Consider the following 24,899-nt stretch of genomic DNA (forward strand, 5'->3'; position numbering starts at 1 on the left):
CCTGGGAGAAATAATGCCTTATAAAATTTTTACTGCAAGTTCATAAAATCGAAAATATTTCAAAAACGGTAAGGTTTAAGTGCGATAAACCTTAATCAAATTTACCCTTATTTTAATCGTAGACTCCAGAAATAGAATAATATACAGGGTGTTCCATTTAAAAAAATACAACTATAATATTTTTTACTTATTTGGGACACTCTTTATTTAGCTATAATACTCCGTGTCGTATGTGGTGAACAACCCTGTATATAAAACCCTGAAATTTAGTCACTTGATTTTAGTCACCAATTGATGATGAAATATTAATACATTTCATTTTAAATCTTGAATTGATGGCGCCTATGCAAAAATTAAGAAAAATCGCCATGTTTAAAATTGTTTTTAATAATACAAAAATGTTTCTGGTAGACCCTAAGTTAACTCACTAAAATTTGGTGTGGGTCCCATAGATCCGATAAAAAAGCGCATTAATATTTTCAAGACCAGTAGATCTCTAAAAGAGACATATATTTGATAACAATTAAACTTTTAGTAACGTAATTGAGGGCGCGATTTGCGATTTTTTTTGTTGCCAACCATAGACATATTCAGTGCCGTGCTGACTAACTCAAATTTAAATTTCCCGCTGGGGATTTATATGGTAGCTTTGCTATAAAAAATGTCAAGTTGCCAGATTTATTTATTTCTTTTCTGACATTGTTATTGTTTTGACACTTTAGTTTTGTATGACGAGTTTTTGGTTTAAATAAATAATATTGTAATACTTTTGCTTAAAAATGTTTACTAGCAAACCCTGCAGTCGAACATTGTTCTTTTTAGAACCTCTTTTAGTGCGAAGTGTACAAGATAGCTTAATAGCCATAAAAAAACTCATTGCAACATTATTAAAATTATTTGAACGGGAAAGCGGTAGTAATGGCCCTTTGTGTTCCTTAAGTGTTGTTAAGAAGGTGAGTTTTGTTGATGTAAACAATAACTGTTTATATATTTATAATTAATTGATTTTTGTTTCCTCAAATATTTTGATTAAAAGAAAATACGTAAAAGTGGACAATGCTGTGCTGGTCAAGCTAAATCACGTGACTAAAAGTTTATTTGATATCAACTATATTTTCTCTTTGACGTTTTTCAAATAAGTGCAAAATAACCGAGTTATTTTACTTTGGAAATTAAAAAAATGATTATTTTCTTAATTTTTCAAAAAACCATTGTTCCACCTTTTTTTGTAAATTTAACCTACTGCTTCTGTTGTAATATTATCAAGATATGTTTTTTTACTAAAAATTTAAAAAAGTCTCTTAAATTCGCGATAAAAATTTTATAAACCATTCTTTGCACCTATTTAAGCTTACACACCCTTACTTTGTATATTTATTTGTAATTTATGTTTTGTACATTGCTAAAACTTTTTACTTTTTAATCACTCGTTCTGCAGAACTCATCGTATTTTTCATCCGGAAATCTAATATTCGCCTGTCCCGTTTCGCCCTTTCTTCTGATTACGAATTTATTAAACCGCCTCCGCCGCCACTGGGCCCCACTCGAGCGAAAACAAGCGCGAAACAAAGCGTTGCCAATTCGGATGACTAATGGCCACCTGCAAAAATGACAACGCGGCAATTTCTGCCTCTGACATATTAATTCTTCCGTTCCGGCGCTTCATTTTGCGTATACATTAGCGCCGAAGGGCCCTTTTCACCTGAGACCGAAAAGCGAAATGGCAAATATTTTACCGGGAAAAAACGAGGGGTAATTGTCGGATTTACAGCGATGGGCGCTGTATCGAACACGTCGTTGAATAAAATAAAGGCAGGAACTAATAGGTTTTGAATGCATTTGAATCGATTTTTTTTATTTTGGTAATGAAAAGTTGTTTTTTAAATGTTTATTAGAATACTTAATTTTTTTTTTGTTTGAAGAGCCATATGTTTTTGTAGAAAAGATATGAAAACATGATAAAAGTGTTCAATTCCATCTAATTTTATTTCATATATGCATATTGCTTATGCGGTTATACGATACATGAATATGGACACTTCCCAAGTAGCAAAAAGAAATTCTAAAAGGATTGAATTATTTTATAACAGTCGAATAGCGTTATCTTAAGCACTGCTTGATTTTATTAAGCGTCTGGTTTCGACCATTCTGTTTTTTAATAAAAGTTGTCATATTAAACTATTTTCTAGTGGTTTTTACAACGTAGCCTATAACGCATTAAACGATAATTTCTTTTAGTATGATATAACACTTAATAAGCCAATGCTATATGATAACAAACATATTATTTTATTAGACTTTATTACCATGTAAGAGTTCTATAATATATTACCCACCATGTAAGAGTTCTATAATATTCATATAACTAGTAGTCACAAGATCATATAATAGTTACTTAAACTTGTCTTATTAAAGTTGTATTACGTTGTATGATAGAATGTTTTATTGCGTTTAACTACGGTGCTGTATACAACACCAGTTATATAGCCTTATATGATAAAATTGTAATTAACAAAATAAATTCGCTGTAATATCTGCATTATAAAACTGGTAATGTATAATATAACCTCATTTTAAATTAAATGGTATACCTAGTTATTTATTTTGTTATTGTTGTTGTTGCAAAAGTAATATCTACGTACGAGTATAATTAATCACAGCTATTATGAATTCTAGACAAAGTTGGAAAAAAGTTAACAAATGCAGTGGTACTTATAAAGAGCATGTAAGAAAAAAACTCCTCGAAATTACGGCAAATAATCCCGAGAATTCCCTTGGTTCTCAAAAGCCAAAATCTCTCGGGTTGTCTGGCTTCTTCAAAGCATTGTTGCCACGTTGATGTAAAATTTTTACTGTAGTAATATTTGTATTGTTTTATTGTTGTTTTTCGAAGTCCTTAGGTTGCCGCTCACTATTCGGGCACGCATGAAATGCATTGCGTGCATGAATCCATGAAAATCTGATCATGTTTGTTAGTTTAAATACTAATCAAATGAGATTTGGCAACATCTATTTGTCACAAATGCCAGTATGTCCAAAATAGTTCTATAGTGCCTGGAAATTCTGCGTAATGATAGATATTTATCCTATACCGTTTTATTTTACAACAAAGACTTATTTAAGGGATTCATTTATAATAAAATGGTTGCATTTTAATTCGCCATGTTTAAGGCAGAATTTTTGTATGGCCTATGGCCGCCATTATATGAAGCAAAATTAAAAACATCAAAATAAATTGTAAAATGTTATTTTTGAGAACTATTTTGTGATTAGATTCCCACATAACAGTAATAAATTGTTTAATTAAATTAAAAACAAGAATTTTTGAAAATTTTATTTTATTTTATTGTTTAAATGTATATGTAAACCTTAATCGAAATTAAAGCGCTTTATTTTTTTGCCAAATACATACCTATAATCTACCATAAAATTTTCGGCGCAACAAAAATTGTCCCTACTTTTCAAACCCTATTTATGATTTTTTATATTACATATTTGTTGTACCCTCTGGCTCTACCCGCCATTTTCATTGTCGAGTAAAGTCTCGTTTTTAACAATCCACATCCTCTAGATTCATTTTACGGCACGCTTAAAATATAATTTGCTCCTAATAGTCTTCGGTAAAAAATAAAATACTCTTGTACCTCGCTAAATGATCAAATGTTTTTATTGTTCTGTTTCTTAGATGTGACCACGTAATAACAATAAAACTAGTTTTATAATAGTCATATGACGCTGTGTAAAATGGTTGCATAAGAGTTGTATACCCTTTTTATAGAACTTCTATACTACTAAACGGTTGTATAAAAATGGGCTTTTTTGGTTGTAAAGCTATCATATTACGGTCATATAGCACGTTATATGAATTGAGGTATCCTATAAAAATTATCACATAGCTGTTTATACAGCCTTTATAAAATAAAATTTGCTACTTGGGTTAAATATTTGAAAAAACCAAAAAAAAAACAGTGTGTGCATTATGTGCTCATATTTGGCGTAAAACTTCTTACTAACAGCTATTAAATTGAAGGATTTGAAGGAGATGTTTGAAAAAGTGACATATAATGTTTTAATATAAATATATATTCTATAATCTGTACATTTTCTGTCTCCTCAATAGCCTGCAAATTTTGTGGAATACCACCCAAAATACACACTTTTATGCAAATGCAGAATAATGTTTGGTTTCGTTTGGTTTGGTGTACTCCAACAAAAATGCGAATTACTAACTTTAATAATTCTAATTCTAAGCTGGCTTTATCCGAGCTAGATGCTTTATCTAGACCGTTATTCAGTTACAAACCTATCGATGAAAATATGCATGAAAATTTACTTCCTAGCAAACAACTATAGAATAGATATCTCTTTGTATCCAGACTGTATCCAAACTGTACCCAGAGAGATACATACATACATACTGCCATTACTCGCTGACGAGTATTCAACACACATCAGATGGTCACGCAAGGCGATTTCATTATTTATTTATTTATTTACAAAAGACTGGGATGCAACAGAAAAAGAAATCCCCAAAAAGTATCCTCGACTTAATTCTAATATATACAGTGGTTATACTTACTTAAATCACAAACTTATCTCTATCTTAACTTAATCCAACTAAAATAGCAAAAGAAATACAAAAATAAACTATAATTTATGACAATTGTAAAAACAAATCTTTAAAGTATTTCTTAACCGTAAATATCGACATCCCTAAAATGTTGTCATTTTCACAATATACATTAAAAGTTCTTATCATTCTACAGACAGGAGAGTTCTGATTTGAGTTAGCTTTACGGAGAGGAGTGGTATAATTATTGTCGTGGCGAAAATTGATGTAAATGTTTCTTTGGGATAACGTTATTTTTTTCTATTATTTGTTCCCAATTCAGTCGACCAGTTATACATTTAAAAAAGTTATGAGATCAGTTACCCTTCTCCTATGAAAGAGAGGTAGGATACAAAATTGCTTGTAAATGGGAGTAACATTTCCGTGACTAATAATTACATTAGACTTGTAAGCTAGATGTTTTAAAAATTTATTCTGTATCCTCTCCAATCTCCTTTCATAGGTTACATAACATGGGTTCCACACTACTGACGCAAAACTGAGTCAACTATGAATGAATGCATATTATAACGTGAGCAATGTTTTAGGGTTATTAAAATTCTTACAATTTCTTAGAACAAAACCTAAAAGTCTATTAAAGCTATTGATAACCTATTCTATATGAATATTAAATGACATTTTAGAATCCATCACTACACCTAAATCCTTCAATTGTTCAACTCTTTTCAGAACACAATTTTCAATTTTGTAATCGTAGCGAAAAACTGTCTTATTTCTAGTAAAAGTTATTATATTACATTTTTCTAAATTCAGGAATAAACTAGACCTTTGGCAGTAATTGACAAGTCCATTCAGATCTTCTTGTAAGCCATGGCAATCCTCCTGGCTTTTTATTTCACTATAAATCTTTAAATCATCCGCATAAAGTAAAAAGCGTGCAGTTTTAAACCATTGGTTTATATTATTTAGGTAAATAATAAAAAAAAGTTTACCCAAGTGGCTTCCTTGAGGTACACTTGATGTCGCTTCGAAAGGTTGAGAAAGAAACCCATTCGCAAAAACAGATCGCTTCCTACCTGTCAGGTATGACTTAATCTAGCAACACAAAGTCTCCTGAATACCCGCATCCGCCAGCCGTTTTATTAACAAATTATGACAGATTTTATCGAACGCTTTGCTGAAATCAGTATATATAATATCGACTTGTGTTCTAGCATCCATCGCTTCAATGACGTTGTCACTGAAAGTGACTAAATTAGTTTCTATTGATTTACCAGGAGTAAAACCATGCTGTTGATCAATAATCTTTTCTTTTATGAACTTTTCTGTGACTGAAAAGCCCGATACGTGATGTTACCTGCCTACCGCACTCATTCAAAAATCTCATTGCTTTTTTGCCTCTTGACTTTTTGGTTGTCGCTGTTAACTGAGTTTACAATTCTTCTCCATTGAGTTCTATTGTGAGCTGTTTCTTCCCACTCATTCTGCATGTTAATCCCCTTTAAGTTTTCGTGGAAAATGTCCTTGTATCTTTTCAGTTGTCCGCCCGGCCTCCTTTTACCTTCTACAAGCTCACCATAAAGCAGAGATTTTGGTATGCGGTTTTCTTGCATTCTGCATACGTGACCAGCCCATCTTAAGCGGGATTTTGTAACCATGACTCCAATACTCTCGCAGTTAGCTTTTTCAAGGACCGATACGTTTGAGACATGATGGAATCACCGGATTCTTAAGAGTTGTCTAAGGTGTCTCTGTTGCAACTTGTTTAATGCGTTCATGTGTCGGCGGTACGGCTCCCAGGTTTCGCTCCCATATAACATGGTGGGGATTATAATTGCTCCGTACACTGCAAGTTTCGTTTTTGTACTCAAGTCATGGTTGTAGAAAACCCTGTCTTTTAATTTCCAAAATGCTCTTGAGGCGCTACTAATCCTGTGCTGAATTTTAGAGTCAATATAGGCCTTTTCCGAAATCAAACTGCCGAGATAATTGAATTCCGCCACATATTCCAATAGTTCTTCTCCGATTTTTATAGCATTGTTGTGATCTTTCGGGGGAGTGCACATGATTTTGGTTTTGTCGATGTTTAGCTTAAGGCCCAAAGCCCCGTATGCCCAGGTATATGTGTTCATCATTTCTTGTAATTCTTGTAACGTGTTTGCAACTAGAGAGATAGCGCTACAATGCGAAACACAAATAAATCTTACATAGAGAGCATGTTTGATCAATTTGAATAGTTTTTTGCCTATAAAGTTTAAAAAGAAAGAAATCAACACAAAACATTTTCAAATGTTTCACCTTAAAAAAACTTCTAAAAAGTAACTACTTAATTTTCAGCATTTCCGGGGTTTTTAAATGATTCCTAATAATTTTATTCCACCAGGCGGAAAAGGGATAACATATGTGAGACAGGAAAGGGGTTTATTACGCTTCGCCGCAGGGATCGTATATTAAGTGGGAAGGATGCGGGAGAAGGTGTAATATAAGACGGTGCTGTGCTTTCGGGCTGCTTCTGAAAAAAACAGCAAATCAGCAACATTTTTGAAGAGTATCTTCATTCAATCTTATTTTATGTTGTAAATATGTAGATAGAGACAAATATAGGTGGCTAAATGATTGTTTCGTGATTTAGTTAAATATAATTAGAATAGAATTTGAAACACATACACCCAACAATTGTTTAAATTTAATAAAGAGAAACTTTTTGTGAAAAAACAAAAAATTACTTTAAGAACATATTCTTCCAAAGAAAACAATGTTTAATTCTCTTATGAGAAAGTTCTAATTGATTACAATACAGACTTAGATTGTTAGTACCCTTGTTTCTGCTTAATACTGCAGTCGTAATGATTTCTATGATTTCTCTTGTTTCTCTACTTACATCCACTCCAGATTTTTACTAAAATAAATTTCAATTTTCCCTCTTTAGAATATTAAAGGTACTTTTAAATAAATTGGTGATTGTCATCTTTTGTTAGTAGTAGTTAATTTCTTCCTTACCATGTAATATTTTAATTTATTTTACTAACAAATTTGCATCAGAATGTATATATGTCGTAGTCTCATAGTGCATTCCGTTTTTTCATGAATATCCTAGTCACTTCATGAAATAAACTAACTTAATAACCTAACTGAACTAACTAACCTAACCGACACTTCATGAAGTAACTAGGATCTTTATAAAAAGACGAAATACACTATGAGACTACGATACATATATAAATATTTGCATCACTGATAATATGACAGGCGAGAAGTTTTTTTTCAGAAATTTTATAAATAGCTAATACGGTCCTATATAAAATTAAATTTCACACTTTTTGAAATGAGAAATTCAATCCCTGCAGAAAAAGTATCTTCACTTTATTCTTGCCATTTTATCTTAATAATAGGGGCCGTTCTGTGCTGGAAAAACTGCGACCTGTAGGCCGCAGGCAAACTGTGTTTACCTAACGAAATTGCATTTTATAAATATTGTAATGTTTGTTTGATAAGTTTTAGTTTAAATTTTTTGCTCTGTTTTTATTAAATTCTACTTTTTATTCAACCATTATTAATATACTGGAAGTGTAGAAGTCAATCAAGAAGCAATTTTTAATCCCAATAACTTAGTTTATAGCTTATATGGAAGAAAAAACTAGTTTTGTCCAGAAGTAATTGGGGCAAAAAATACTATTTATTTTATTATTATTGCACACAATTTACCTTTATACAAAAGTGCTTCGTTTGTCCGGTAGAGGGCATCAAACTTAAAAAAAAATAAACAATTTTTTTAAAATATTTTGAGCACCGCTGTTCCGATTTGAATGAAATTTGATGTGTCTATATTTTGCTAAGTGCTTTAATATTCGACGTTCACAAAAATCAATGAAAAGCACAGGAAGGGTGAAGATTACCTCCACCTCTACATAAATTTTAGTAGAAATATTTTCCAATTCCACCGAAGCGACGGCCGATTTTTTTTTTGTAAAATGGCATTTCTAGTATTTATTACATTTTTGTCTCTTGTAAAAAACACCACCAAGAGACAAAAAATGTAGTAAATACTACGAGGACCATTTCCTAAAAAAATAGTTTTTGGTGGAGTTGGAAAATATTTATGCTTATATTTTATTTTAAATTAGGGGTGGAATTACCCCTAATTTCACCCTTCCCGTACTTTTTTGACATTCGTCAAAATCAAATCTTAAAGCACTTAGCGAAACATAAGTACACGCAATCTCATACAAATCAGAATAACGGTTAAACAAGGCATTTTTGTATAAAAAACTGTTGAACTTATTTGATTTCAAAAATACGTAGCAATTCTATGTCCACGGAATATTGGGACACTCTATATATGAGAAACGTTGCGGGTTAGTTCAAAATCTGCTTAAACTGTTTTTGCCATTTTTTAAAGGGAACCAGTGACTGAGCTTAACACAATCATCCCAAAAACGTCTACGATCGGACAGCTGACGTCACAATGCACCCTTAAATTAAATTCCACCCTCTTCGCGTTCCAAGTTAGACCTCTCCAAAACATTATAATAATCGGCTTTTAGGCCCCCTTCCCATCTTGCCAATCTGGTTAACATCATTATATTCAGACTTACACACGACGGTACGTTCCAGAATCGGGAGCAGAACTGGTCTCGAAGGAATTTTCGGGGCAGTGTAACAAATTGATTGTATTTTAAGAGAAGGAAAAAAAAACAGGGAGAGATAATTAAAATTTAAAAAAAGAGATAATTGTAATCTATCGAAGTTAAGCTTCATTCAGAACCTCGTAATTAGTGGAATAAATAAGTGGTTTCAATTAGCGTTGTAACGTTTTTAGTTCGTTACATGTCTTTTTTATATATAATATATGATGTCTGGCCTATCATCACCGGATTCCCTCTCGTTCAGGCCGGATAGTTTATTTGACGCGTAATTTTTACGTTCCCTAGTCGCCAACCCTGTTATCGTTCGACACAACCCTGTTATCGCTCTAAGGAGGCGCTGTCAACATCGCTTCTGTCAACTCTCTCCGTGCTTAACCTCACTTTGTTTTGACGCTCTGTTGTATCCCAGCTTTTAGAAATGGTGATTATTTAAATCTTGCTGTATAATCTGAATCAGCTGCTATTTCAAAGCAACAGGTAAAGATGAAATATTATCCTTTTAGATTCGATATTATTATTGAGAATATTTTTAGGGTAGAGTTACGGATGTCCCAACTTGTATTTGTGTTTTGCTGGCACGTTGGCCTCCCTTTTATTTTGTCCTCCAGAATGTCACATGGAAGAAAGGACACATTGTTTATTATTTATTGAGCCCTCGAAAGTATTTCGAGGTAGGTTTATTTTGTTTATTAGACCTTGTTTGGTTTTAAACAAGAGTTTCATATTTTTATGGTCCAAGGTACGGACTGTGTCCAAGGTACGGACTGTGTCCAAGGTACGGACTGTGTCCAAGGTACGGGTAGTGTCTTATGTACGGACATTATCTTATGTACGGATGTCCTGTGGACGAGTGTCCCCAGTAAGAACGATTTTTTCTTACATATAAGTGCCACAGCGTGGATGTAGCTTGAGTCCCATGCTGCTTCGTTCCCAGCTGTAAGCTAGTTAGTTACGGCTGTACCAATTTATGGTGTCTCATTCTGGCCCCTTTGGTTGTGTTGGATGGCTGAGTACAGAGATGCGAGACCACCTCACGCTGCTACTGTTTGAAGCAAGATTACATAAAGAACAGCTAAGTGTAGATTTACGTTCTAGTTTTTATGTTTTAGATTTTCTATATTTTCAGTCTTAAACAGTAACGTACATTTTAAATAATATCGTACAGACTATATTTAGTGGTTAGATTATTAAGAACATTTATGTCGATTCAGTAGTTACAATGTGATTTAGATTTTAGGTTTCATTATATTACGCCTTGTAATAGTATTACTTTCTATAGATATTATTATTGCGCTATATTAACAGATGAATAACGAGACATAGATTCTAGAATCTACAAGTTGCAACACATCAGATTTAACACCGCATAAAATTTAACAATTTAAATAAAGTAATGCTACTTTTCTTATATTTTCTATAACGTTACACGCATTGTATTTTTTCATAGTCTTTTCATAGAACATATTTAATATTATTTACATACATAGTTTTACTCAACAAATAACCACTATAATAATTATTAAAATTGTACAATGCTATTTACCATCAGAATTCATCATGAATAAATATAGTCATTAGTTTTAAGTATTATACAACTGTGTTTTCTTTCTCTGTACATGCCTGGCGCCCAATATCTATTTTTTTTTGTTTATTGTTCTTAATTAGTTTTCTTTCCAGTGAAATACCTAATCCACGACTGCTCTCCGATGAAAAGCTGCCCTTCGCAGTGGTAGTTGTTAAAAAAACGCTACAGCGTAGATGTTTGTTTCTCTAATATCAATGTAAGCATTTAGAACTTCAAAATTAGGGGTAGTAATTCTCAATATTAGTAGAAAAAGTTAACACGCTTTTAACTTTTTGGACTAATTATAACGTATAATAGAAAAAACGGCGTCCAGTTGGCTTGGAAATGATGATCGATTACATTCCCATATAATTTTACATATAAAATGACAGCGACCTTCATTTCATAGCCATCGCTGGCGTCTTTTTTTTTCGATCATACGGCACTTAAACGTTTGCGAATAATGTTATTTATTTTGTTTTTTGGTTATTATCGGTCAAGAGAAATTGTGGTTAGAAAAAAAAGTTCATTTTTTATAAGCTAATTTTATTAGACTTTCTTCATTGATACAACTGACTATCGCAAGCTGTTACTAGGATATGTTATTAATTTTAATTGTATTTTTTATACATTGTGAATGACCGTAAAGTCTTAAGTATAAAGTATAATTAAAACCACTAATTTTTTCCACTAATTTTGAGGTTCTGAGTGAAGTTTTACAGGGTAATAAATTAAACTATAATGACTTGATCTAATTTTATGGCGTTGGTCGATGGAACGACTTCATTGTCTTAAGGCCTGAGACTAAGATATAACGGTTTCGAAACTAGTCGTCCCCTTTTGTAAAAATTAAAAAAAAACTTAGGATTGTGAGAATACGTGCCTTTAATTCACTCAATTGAAGATATTTATTCATAGACTAGCGTGTACCAGCGACTTCGTTCGCGTCGAATTAATCATTTGTAATGGTGATGATAAAGCAAAGCAAGAATTTCCATTAACATACAAACTGGATAATATTTTCTCACATTTATGTCAGCATTAGAAAAAACAATATGGCGATATTATTATATAACTTGGTAATACTTGAGGGGTACTTTCATCTCGTTGGAATTTGACTTTCGAAAAATCCGTTTGCCAAAAATAAGCCTTTTACGTCAAGCAGTTTAAGCAGAATCGTGGTTAATAAATTACCCAACTTTTTGGAACACCCTGTATGATTTTTTAAAAAATTTCAAAATATGTAAAAAAACAAAGTAAATTATGCTTATCCAAGCGTTTTCCCGAAAAACTAACCGTTTTTTAAATAATAAATATTGTAATATTTGAGGGGCGTTTTCACCCTCTTTGAATTTGAGATTCGAGAAACCCCTCCTTATCGAAGTTTAAGCAGAATCGTAATTACTGAATAGTCATATTTTATGAAACACCCTGTATACATTTATAAAAAAATTTAAAATATGTAAAAAAACAAAATAAAATAAACGTGTTTAAGCGTTTTTTTCAGAAACTTGACCGTTTTTTAAATAAAAAATATTGTAATATTTGAGGGGTGGTTTCACCCTCTTGGAACTGGAATTTCGAAAAATCCCTTCTTATCGAACTTTTACACCCTAGAATCAACCTGTATGCCAAAATTGAGCTTCTTACGTTGAGTGGTTTGGACAGGATAGTGATTAATCAGTATGTCAGTCATTTAAGGATTTTATATATTAGTATAGATAATTGTAAATATCTACTATATTTTCAAACAAAATTAATGATTTCATCAATACAAATATTTTTCTTAAATGTAGTATACGTCATTCATTTATAAAAGTTTGTTTTTTTCCATGCATATACTATACGATAGAAAAAATAGCATATGGGCTAGCTTGAAGACCATTTGCATTTTCAAGCTGGAGCATAATTTCAAAGCCAAATTGACACTGTCTTTTTAATCAAATGATAAGAAAATATTTTTCTCTTTATATCTCATACAATGTTTGTATTAGGTAGTTATACATCGCCATTTTGCCAGTTTAAAGAACATTTATTTTGATATATCACTTTGCACGCTTATTTTTAATTTTCTTACATTTCTAATGATTAGTTTTGAAGGAAACTTTTTGGCTTAGACGTATTCGAAAGAGCTTATTATTTAAGTCCTACACACAGTAAACTATCAAAATGTACCATGTAGAAATGTTGTGTTAAGAGGGATTGGCACTGACCAAGTGTACTTGCACCAAGTACACTTGGATGCTGCCATACAAGTGTGCTTGTATGAACGCTGCTTGTATCGTATTAACTGTTCATCCAATTCGAGTTGGAAGGCTTCATAACATCCAGTTACGAAGCTTTCCAACTGGACTTGTATAAAACTGTTGATACCATACAAACAGCGTACGAGATGAGGGCAATATCTAGAGAAGTATATGTATATGGCAGCGGTCAAGCAGTACAGGGTGGTCGAAATTAATCTGTTTTAACAGAGAAAACCTATTTCCTGACTAGATAGAGCAAAATGACTTAAATATCATGGGCTCAATTTCGAAGACATGATTAATGTCATAAACCGCTGGTTCATATTTTTTCTGCCAACTGAGATAGGCTTTTTTTTAATTTTCGGCCATTTGAAAATAACATTTTTATTTATCTGAATGAATAATAAAATCTGTAAAAGTACGTAGTGACGTAGTGACGTAGTCAGTTTTTTTCTATGCTTGCTTTTTTCTCAGAAATAAAAAAACACTCATAGAAACACACCAATTTGGACTACCCTGTACAGGGTGGGTCAAATCCGACGCTTTTAAATGGAAACACCCTTTTCTATAGGAGATAGACGAAAACTAATATCGGTGTCTGGAGCTCAATTTTCATCAAAAGCATGATGGTGAAAACCGCACATCAATATCTGTTACCGTTTCGGAGTTACGGGGTGTTCTTCAAAAATATGCACTTTTAACAAATCGCTGTAACTTTTTTGCTATGCAAAATTTTGTATTTTTATAAAAACATTTCCAAAGCACCTTTTTACGTAGAATTTAATGGTTTAAGTATAATTTATTTGAAATTAATAATTTAAGAATTATCAACAGAAAATTTGATTTTTTATATGGGACACCCTGTATATTTTTAATTTATTGAAAATAGTTTAAAATTACCTTTCCAAAAATATAACACACTTGATTCCTCTTCGAGATATAGAGTATATAAAAATTCGCCCGCTTTAAATGAGTAGGCTTTGAACGGCACCGGCTGTAATGCAAAAAAATCTAGCTGTGAGCATCAATTAAAACGAAAATAATATTTGCTATGAGAGATGCAGAATTTTATAACTATTTAAAATATATTTAACCAACATCAACACATTTAAACTATTATATATATAAATCTAATAACAATAAAAATAAATAGCAAACCAAGACATAAGATTTTGCTACAGGTGTTCGACATATTGACCGTCTTCTGTTATGGACAGACGGGGCAGTTTTTGAACATTTCTCGCGGAATTCATTAACGCAGTGGGGGTGAAAGATACCCTCTCATAACTGCTAAGTATTTCTAATTCTTGTCTAGATTATACGGAAAAATAAGGAACCTTTATTTTTCCGCAAATATATCCATAGGATTAGATCCATGGGCACTAAGTCAGGCGGCCTCGACGGCCAACGGCTGGAATCTTGGTTAGCTATTTAATTATTCTTGAAATTCGATGCAAAAATTTGCTGGTAACTTCAGCGTTCAGAGGAGGTGCGTCGTCTTGCTGGAAAAATATGTTTTCGAGTTCCATTAAGGGCATATCATCAATAAGGGGTCCAAAGCCTACTAGTTCAAAGTGGCGAACTTAAAAATTCTATATTTCGAAGGGGATTATAACAAAATATCAAGTGTGCTATATTTTTGGAATGGTAATTTTAAATTCTTTTCAGTTAATTAAAAATATAGAGGGTGTCCCAAATAAAAAATCAATTTTTCTGTTGATAACTCTTAAATTATTAATTTTAAAAAAATTATATTTATACCATTAAATTCTACGTAAAAAGGTGCTTTGGAAATGTTTTCATAGAAATACAAAATTTTTCATAGCAAAAAAGTTACAGTGATTTGTTAAAAATGTACATTTTTGAAAAACACCCCGTAACTCCGAAACGGTAACAGATATTGATGTGCGGTTTTCACCATCATGTTTTTGATGAAAATTTAGCTCCAGACACCGATATTAGTTTTCGTCTATCTCCTATAGAAAAGGGTGTTTCCATATAAAAGCGTCGAATTTGACCCACCCTGTACAGTGCCAACCGGGCTTTAAGGAACAGATTGGTAATATTTTAACAGAGAGTCATTTTTTATAATCTGTTCTGTTCTACATAATTTTGATACAGGGTTTCTAAAATACAGGGTTTCAAGATTATACAGTGCATCATTATAATCGTAATTAGTATTAGTAAAGTTTAATAGATTTTTTAAATTCTATTTCTATAAAATACCACAAACTTTTCTCATTTCCATTTCTTTCAAATGAGATGAAAATGTGTTACAAAATAATGTTTTGTTCAACTGTTTTATCAGTTTCTAATCGGCGCGGCATGAAAATAATTTCCTTTTCGGTTCTGCTTTTTTTGTTGAAGAAATTAAATAAAATGGGATGAAATATAAACAATGTTATGTTTTAAGCAGGGGACAGAATAAGAGCATTAAAAGTTTCATCTAATTAAGAAGGGTTTGCCAGGTTTTCGGGGAGGCTTAGCTAAAGAGGAGTTAAAAATTAAAAAAAGTTGATTTTGTCAGGAAGAAAAAACAGATATACGTAGGCCTATTTACATAATGGAGATGACTGGACATTTTATCTTTTCCTTTTAATTAAAATGAGAATTACGTTTTAATGGAAACATTTTTAATGTGATTTTTATATACGAGAATGTTTGTGTGGCAAATTTAAATGTAAATGGCCTTAAATAAAAATAAAAATTTAGAAAAATATTCTCTTATGTTTTACATAGTTACATCGAAAGAATTGACAACTTAAGTAAAATAAACTGGTTTTGGACATAGTCAAGAATATTTTATGTTTATATAATAATTAAAGCTAGGTTGATAAAATTTATAATTAACTTACTGATACTTATTAATAAAATATATACAATTATGCGGGTGAGTTTTCTACGATGTTCTCTATGGGTATCTCGGAAACTACTGAGCTAGAGGGACGTTCAAATGGGGAAATAATTGTAGTTTTGTGAGGGCAAACACATGCGCCGTTCGGAATTTTGAACAAGTTTATGGCTTACTAGATATTTTGAAAAAAAATTCGGCTATTTTAAATATGCTCCATAATTCCATTATAATCTATTTTAGACAAAAAGTTTTCAGATAAAAGTTGTAGATAATCACATCCTAAACGAGATTGTGTTCTCTGTTTTTTCTAAAGCCTGTTATTTTTGGTATAATATGACTTCATAAAAAGCGGCATTTTTTAAGCTTTTCAGCTATATAGACTATAGAATATTTTTTTTTTCAAATAGTATAGTATAATTAGAGTTAACGTCAATTTTTATCTTTCTTGGCTAATTTCCCTTATATCTTATTAAACGGTTCCTTACAATTTACATTGCACAGACTGTAACTTAAAAACTAGTTCAACTACATATACTTTAAGCTTTTTGTTTTAGCAAATGGTTCAAAAATAGTTTAAATAAAAGGTTAATAAAAAAGAGAGAGATCTATTCTACTTCGAAATTTCAGTCTGATCCTGTCTCGAATAGTTCTCTCTTTAAATCACTCGAATTATTGACAGGTTCGATTCGATGGCCGCGCCTCCTGGCGGCATGAAAGAGCGATGAAAGCAATTTCGCCGGGCGAGGTAGTTTAGCGAGGTTATTTATGCGTCTCACTTTTACGGCGACGTGTATTTTAATCCTGGACGCGTCCTGGGGTCGTGGAGGAATCAAACAACGCCAACAGTGGGACAGAAAAGGGAATAATGGAGTATCTAAACCAAATCCCAAGTGAATTGTTTTTTTAGACAAGGACGTTTGTCTGTCAGATTGAAGAATAGATCGGAAGTTTTTTTGGAAATAAAAAAATCAATTTAGTTTTTTTTATTCTGGTTGGATAAAACCAAGGATAAAACAATATATTATCCTTCAACGATCACAACAACTGGTGTTTATTTTCTAACATAGAGTTAATTATGTAATAAAGTTATAAAATTTATTCAATTAACTGCCATGGAATTTAGCGTTATGTTAACCAGGTAGGTAAATAAAACTTAATGTGTTCCTCCACGTGTATATACCCTAGACCTTATGGTATATACCTGGTATATACCCAATATAGTAAACTGCCATTGCAGCGACTGTTAGGTAAGCGTGGTTATACTGCCAATTGTGATTCATACGATTTGCGATCGCAGTTGTCTGTTATAGTAGTATATGTGTAGAAGATCTTCTAGTTTTGTTATCGCGGTCGCATACTAGACGAAAGTAAAATGGCGAAAAATATAAAACGAATTGCGTTTTCAGATGAACAAATATTTACACTAATTGAATTGTAAGAAGAGAATAATTTATGGAACATTAAGTCAGTGGGCTATAAAAACAATACAAAAAGTGACACATAAAGACATTTTTCCCAGTATTTTTTTTGCTATATTTTCACAAGGATTGCTGAGTTATTTAAAAAAATGGATTTTTTTTAAAAAGCAATTTTATTTTTTCCTGTCGTTATTTTTTATAAAATCAAACAACTAATTACACAATCTCATAGCCCCTTTATCAGGGCTATCTGAATTCTTTTAAAACCTGATATAAAAAATGCAGGTCCGTATTTAAAAAAAATGAAGTTGGCTTGTGTATCTCACGAATTATCAACTAATTTGAAAATCTAAAAATACTATGAGATAGCCCTGATAAAGTGGCTATTAGAACTTATTACCCTGTGTAATAGTAAAATAGAAAAATCAGTTAACACAATATAGAATAAAGAATAGCAAAAGAAAATACTAAGCAAAAAATAGCTATATAATAACGTTCAAAGCTTTAATTACATCAGTATTGTAGCAATTGTTTTTAACATGGTTTTAAAAGACAAAATAGACGATTTCTTAAAAATTTTAAGTAGGACATTATAAAAATAGGGCATAATTCAGCAGTATATGAAGCCCCGTTTATAATAAATAACCTAAAATTAAAAATAACTATACGGAAACTGTTACACATATTTTCATCAATATGTTATTATTTATAATATTATAACAAAATAATGAAAATTAATGCAAACAAATTCTAAAATTATCATTTTTTTGTTTCCAATGCATTCTCTTTCCAAAGCAGCATAACAAAAGTAATTTTATTCCATATAAATTCAGATATCTTTAAAGCTTCTTATTATAAAAATAGCCTGTACCAGCGTCTTCGTTCGCGTCGAATTAATCATTTGTAATGGTGATGATAAAGCAAAGCAAGAATTTCCATTAACATACAAACTGGATAAAATTTTCTCACATTTATGTCAGCATGAGAAAAAATAATACGGCGATATTATTATATAACTTGGTAATATTTGAGGGGTAGTTTCATCTCGTTGGAATTTGACTTTCGAAAAATCCGTTTGCCAAAAATAAGCCTTTTACGTCAAGCAGTTTAAGCAGAATCGTGGTTTAGAAATTACCCAACTTTTTGGAACACCCTGTATGATTTTTTAAAAAATTTCAAAATATGTAAAAAACCAAATAAATTATGCTTGTCCAAGCGTTTTCCCGAAAGACTAACCGTTTTTTAAATAACAAATATTGTAATATTTGAGGGGCGTTTTCACCCTCTTGGAATTTGAGATTCGAGAAACCCCTCCTTATCGAATCTCAACACCCCACAGTCAATCCGTTTGCCAAAAGTCAGCTTTAACCATCAAGCAGTTTAAACAGAATCGTGATTACTCAATGGTCATATTTTATGAAAGAGCCTGTATAAATTTATAAAAAATCTTAAAATATGTAAAACAACAAAATAAAATATACGTGTTTAAGAGTTCTTCCGAAAAACTCACCGGTTTTTAAATAAAAAATATTTTTATATATTTTTGATTTATATTTATTATAATTTGAGGGATAGTTTCACCCCCTTAGAATTCGAGTTTCGAAAAATCCCTTCTTATCGAACCTCTACACCCTAAAGTCAATTTGTTTTCCAACAATCACCATTTTACGTCAAGCGCTTTAAGCAGGATCATGATTAATCAATGACCAGATTTTTCGAAACATCCTGTATACATTTTTAAGAAATCTTAAAATATGTAAAAAAACAAAATAAAATATACGTGTTTAAGCGTTTTTCGGAAACTTGACCGTTTCTTAAATAAAAAATATTGTAATATTTGAGGGGTGGTTTCACCCTCTTGGAACTGGAATTTCGAAAAATCCCTTCTTATCGAACCTCTACACCCTAGAATCAACCTGTATGCCAAAATTGAGCTTCTTACGTTGAGTGGTTTGAGTAGGATCGTGATTAATCAGTATGTCAGTCACTTAAAGATTTTATATATTAGTATAGATAATTAATTAATTGGAAATTCAAAATAGCTGTAAAAAATTTTAAATATATGTATAAAAACACATACATAATTACAAAAATTAATATTAATAATACCAATTAACATTTTCGGAATGTTTGTATTAGAATGAAACATAATTTAGTTTTCCACGATATACCATTTATGAATAAACAAGATAACATTCGAAATAAAAACTATAAAAATAATACAAAAAAATGGAAAGGTATCTTAATAAAAAAAATAATGAAAACTGTTAGTATATTTTCTATTATTTTAATGTATATCAATATATATTCAACTTCCATTATACTAACTTCTCTTCTAACATAATATTTTAAGACGTGTAAATGTAATCTACAGCATGCATTTAATCAAAACACTTTTTTACATTCTTCCTTTTCAACATATACTAAAATACACATGTGACATTGTCTTATACAGATTAAAAAGAATAACAATATCTCTGTCCCCATCCTTACAATGGAGGATGTGGGAAAACAAAGGCCGCTGTACATCGTTTTGAACGTGGGGACTATAATGAACTGTTTGAAACTTTCTCTAAGCGCCCCCGTACGCAGCGCCTAGATAATGGGCCGAGTTGAATTTTAATTTAAAAACTTCTTTGTTCGTGTCGTGTTCGTACGTATCCTATGCCCGCACGAAAATGTACATGTATGTCTTTTTTTTTTCTTATCAGTTAGCTTTTGAACCAGTTTAAAAATGTCTCTGGTTTCTGAAAACATGTCGAATGCTCTGGGTCTTTGAAGAATTGGTCAAAAGAATGCTACTATCAAAATTTATTGTTCCTTTTAGACTGAAATTACGAAACACACACGTTATAAATACAAGGTGAGTTTTCTAAAGTAAAGATTTCAGTTAACGTCTCATTTTTGCTGCCAGGGCTAATCTGGACGGGGTCTACTTTGTTTACGAAAAATCCGAACCGCGGTCCTCGGCCATATCATGGTCAATGGCCTACCGACTTGGCAAGTGTCTACATCAACTCTTACTCACGAGATATCCGATCTCATCCGGCCTCGAACCGGCGTGAATGAGCAATGTGTGTCAATAGATTTTACACTTTTGCCTTAATTGGACAACAGCACAATACAGAGTTCCGAACCGGTCACCCGTGCATCCACTAGTATCGTCTTACGTCGCTTAACTTCGGTGTTCTAATGGGAACCGGTGTTTCGACGCAGCTGGGCCGTTGCCCTTAACGATGTTCTCTATGGGTATCTCGGAAACTACTGGAGATAGAGAGTCGATTAAATGGAGAAAGAATTGCAGTTTTGTGGAGCATTGCAATATACGCCTTTCAGATTTTTGAAAAAAACAAATTTTGGCTATTTTAAAAATCGTTCCTAATTCCATTATAATCTATTTTAGACAAAAAGTTTTCAGATAAAAGTTGTAGATAATCACATCCCTAATGAGTTTGTGTTCTCCGATTTTTTCTAAAGACTGTCATTTTTGACATATGACACAAATATATCGTCGGTAAAATGTGATAAACTGCTAACTCCATTATTCATAATTTTCGATGAGAGAAAAGAAACGATACAAAAAAAAATATACATAGCATTAATATGATATAGAGATAACAATAATGTTAGTTGGGGAACAATAAAATTTAATATTTTGTTAAAGATTTTACGTAAAAATCAAAAATGGTTAGCAGTTATCACGTCTCATAATTAGCAGGTTATTACGTTTCACTGACGATATGTTATTTTAAATGGAAACCCCATAGTTGATCATGATTTCATAAAAAGCCCCGTTTTTTACACTATCGTTTAATTTAATAACTTTGATACTGAATCATTGTCTACAATATTCAAAGCAATGCTTTACTTTTATGCCTCGTTGTTAAAATGACTTTTTATGTTGTCAATCACGTCGCAAAAATTAATACTTTTGACGTTGGAGAAAAAAAAACTTTTTTTCTTCTGGGGCCCTTGGAGAATTAATATCAACGTTAATACCCAACAGGGGGGTTATTAACGTTGATATTAATAGCATGGCTGTTTAAGGGCTAAAGTAATAGAAATGCCTATGCGGATTATATTTAAAGTTACATTTGTTTAAAAGTTTTACATACCAGGTGCGTCTCAATAGTGGCTCACCCCTATAACTTTTTTATTTTTTCAGATAAAAATACGAGATTTTGTATGTTAGTATATGCCATAAATTAAGATTGATTGGCGTATTTAATTATTTTCGATCACTTCCTTTTTCACCCGAAATGACTACAACTTTTCATTTTTAAATGGCACCCTCGGTATTTTTTTACTTTATTCGATAGAAAATGATACCCTGAATAGAATGACCTATAATATGTCAACTTTTGACATTTTAGCTTAAAATAAAATTGAATTTTAAATTTCAATCTCGAGTGCCAAGGCTGTGTTAAAAACACTAATTTTTAATCAAGGAGCCTTGAAAAAACAAATTTGGTAGTCTTTTCCTGGCCAGTTATATAAAAAATATCCAAATCGTATTTTTAATCATATATCAATTTTTTCAAATGGAACGATGGTGGCTCATTAGCATATTTGGAAAAAGCATTTTTTTACGAATAATTTGGTACCACACACTTGGTATTTCGAGTCAAATTGTCGTTATAAATCGCATCTTGCAATTTCAATTAAACCGTATTCGAAAATGTCAAAAGTTGACATATGATATGTCATTCTATTCAGTGTGTCATTTTCTATCAAATAAAGGTCCTATTTAAAAATCAAAATTTGGAGTAATTTCCGGTAAAACAGGAAGTGACCGAAGACAATTGAATACGTCAATCAATACTAGTTTCTGTCATATACTAACATACCAAATCAGTTTTTTATCTGAAAAAATATGAAAGTTATAGGGGTGAGCCACTTTTGAGACGCACCCTGTATAGTATAGATTTTATTAGATATGACTAAAGTATTAAATATGGCATGAGCTGAATCTCATTCTAACGCTATTAAAATGCACAATAGTTCGTCTCTACATCCACCGTTTACAATAGCGGCTTGAGAGAGGTCCATCGCATATGGCTGCCCCTCTCGACCGTGCGTTTCTCACTAATCTATTAATTCTGTCTGTTCCAGATGCACCATCCCATCCAGATGAAGCCGGCCGACAGCGAGAACAGGAACGGTAAGTGATTCGCTAACTGCATTTTGGGCTGGGGTGGACGTTTTTGCACCCCTCCAGACCCGACCATGTCGGTGAATTAATTCGGAGTGTATGGAGATGAGTGACGGCGAGATTGAAGTCTGTCTGGATGTCTGCATGACGTCGTAATTGTAACTTTTTTCGATATGTGGGTATGTAAAGGTGCGTATTCATTATCCGAACGAACGAACGAACGAACGAACGAATGAAAGTGCGGTATATTTAGACGGGGACCGAACGCATGCGGCCGTTCGTTCGGTCGTGCGCTCGACCATCCGCTTCGAGTCGGTACATCAAAGGCGTTCGCCTGCGTGCGCTTTCAGATTTAAGGTGCGTATTCATTATCCGAACGAACGAACGAACGAACGAATGAAAGTGCGGTATATTTAGACGGGGACCGAACGCATGCGGCCGTTCGTTCGTTCGTGCGCTCGACCATCCGCTTCGAGTCGGTACATCAAAGGCGTTTAGACGTCATGGTACAAAGAATACAAGGTATGATCGATAGCGGCTCCAATTTCGTTCAGTTCGCGCATACCACCTGTGACGTCACTAGGAAAATAATGAATAAATAAAAAATAAAGAAAGTTGACAGGAGATCTGCAATTTTTGGGGTTATGGTTAAGAATTGTTTATTTTAAGACTTTTTAGTTCGTTTAATTTAATAATTACTAAAACCAGCAGTTCCAAAAATATATTTAAAAATAATAATTATCTATTAACATGGATTTGGACGATAGGTAAGAATACTGAATTTATTTCTATATTCGGTATAAAATTGTTTATTAGGTTTTTAGTTTGCGATGTTTATGGTAAATAATTTTCATTTTCATTGCCTCTGAATTCACATGAGGACAGAGTTGAGGATATCTATGGAAAAGTAACCACAAGAGGAATTGTTACATCATTTAAAAAATATTGGGAAGTTTATTGTTTCCCATCGAAAAGTAGAAAATGCCAATGCAGATGAACGTATTGTAATTGTGATAGAAGTAATTCTAAGGGTGAAGTTTATTATAATTAGTGGAAGTAATACCAAGGGTGAAGTTTATTATAATTAGTGACCTCTGCTTCTTTTTATATGTAGAAGTTTCTGGTTTTGAGAATAAATCGGTTGAACGACACCCAAAATTTAAAGGAAGTATTTGCATACCCAGAATATGCCCATCAAGGATTATATAGCTCAAATTTCCTTTAATGGTAGGCAATTATTCAATGCAAATTAACTTTTTAAGTGACTAAAATATTAAATAGGTTACAATATGGTATATCACTAAAAATATATTACTTTTAGGTACAATTAGGGCCCGATACATTTCAAAAAGTAGAATATTATTTTATATTAAATGAGGTATTGTATTAACAATCAATTTATATTAATAACGGAGATTAAAAAATAACAGAATAAATAGTTCTTTTTCTTATACTACAAAAATAAACTATAGAATACAACAGTATTTTTAAAAAAAAAAAGTGATGTTCCGGCCGAGATTCGAACTCCGGTCTCTCGCTTCCTAGCCCGACTCCTTATGCACTGCTCCATAGTAACTTGCTTAGCGATAATTCAATGACGGTATATAAACAAAAAAAATCAGGTTTATAACAATATCTTGACGATTTGAACTGGCGCGCGAATGAAGAAATGCGTGCGGTCTTCTCGTGCGGTTCTATCGTGCGGTCCCCGTCCATACCACTAGCGAACATTCGTTCGTTCGTTCGTTCGTGCGGATAATGAATACGCACCTTAAGATTTAATAGGTCGTACTTTATTTTCGTATTTTATTTTCGCATAAAAAATGGTCGTAGTAATATACAAAGGTCGACTTTTTATATAGAACAGAGATAATTTAAAAAATATTGAACCAATTCACCCAAAAATGTATGCATATTTAATCATTTTGATTTGATTGCATTTGAGAATGATTCAATGAATAATAATTATTGTTTAGTAGAGTCATATTAGATGGAAATCGGAAATAGGGTAAAAATCTAAAATGATAATCTTCGAAAATTAAAAGTTTATGAAAAAGCATCTATTGTTTTATGTGAGCGACTCTCCATTCTCGGGTAGGTTATTGCATACAGAATTGGTTGAACGGCCCTGCCAGACGCGCACCGGCTCAGTCTTTGGATCGCACACTTTAACAATTCCGCTGCAATGTTACCAGAACCTGGTAACCGTCCATTTTTCTTGTTCTTTGAGACTTAGATGTACTCTTTCTCTCGTTGCCCCTCACTTCTGCAGCTTGAAATTCTGGTCGGTTTTCTGTTAGCAATTATGAATAGTAGTTTTTTCTATATCCGCTTTATTTAAAAGCTTTTATGTTTGACTGGTTTTCATTTGCCGGGTTGTTCTCCAGACCTTAGTACTCCGTGCACCTCCTAGTAGATATTCCAATTCCTGACACCTTCTTTCCCATAT

The 24,899-nt window shown here is 32.3% G+C and overlaps 1 protein-coding gene across 3 annotated transcripts in view; it reads left to right on the forward strand.

Moving 5' to 3' along the window:
- Positions 1–24,899, forward strand: part of LOC115880255 (CUGBP Elav-like family member 1) — an 863,877-nt gene that overhangs the window by 543,715 nt on the left and 295,263 nt on the right. For all 3 annotated transcript variants that reach the window (XM_030897433.1, XM_030897434.1, XM_030897436.1), the window contains one exon: positions 22,411–22,459. In XM_030897433.1, coding sequence (XP_030753293.1) covers positions 22,411–22,459 — 49 coding nt within the window. The remainder of the gene's footprint in view (positions 1–22,410; positions 22,460–24,899) is intronic.

Source organism: Sitophilus oryzae, unplaced genomic scaffold (assembly GCF_002938485.1).
Source record: "Sitophilus oryzae breed Bouriz unplaced genomic scaffold, Soryzae_2.0 scaffold_1620_pilon_pilon, whole genome shotgun sequence".
NCBI lineage: Eukaryota > Metazoa > Arthropoda > Insecta > Coleoptera > Curculionidae > Sitophilus > Sitophilus oryzae.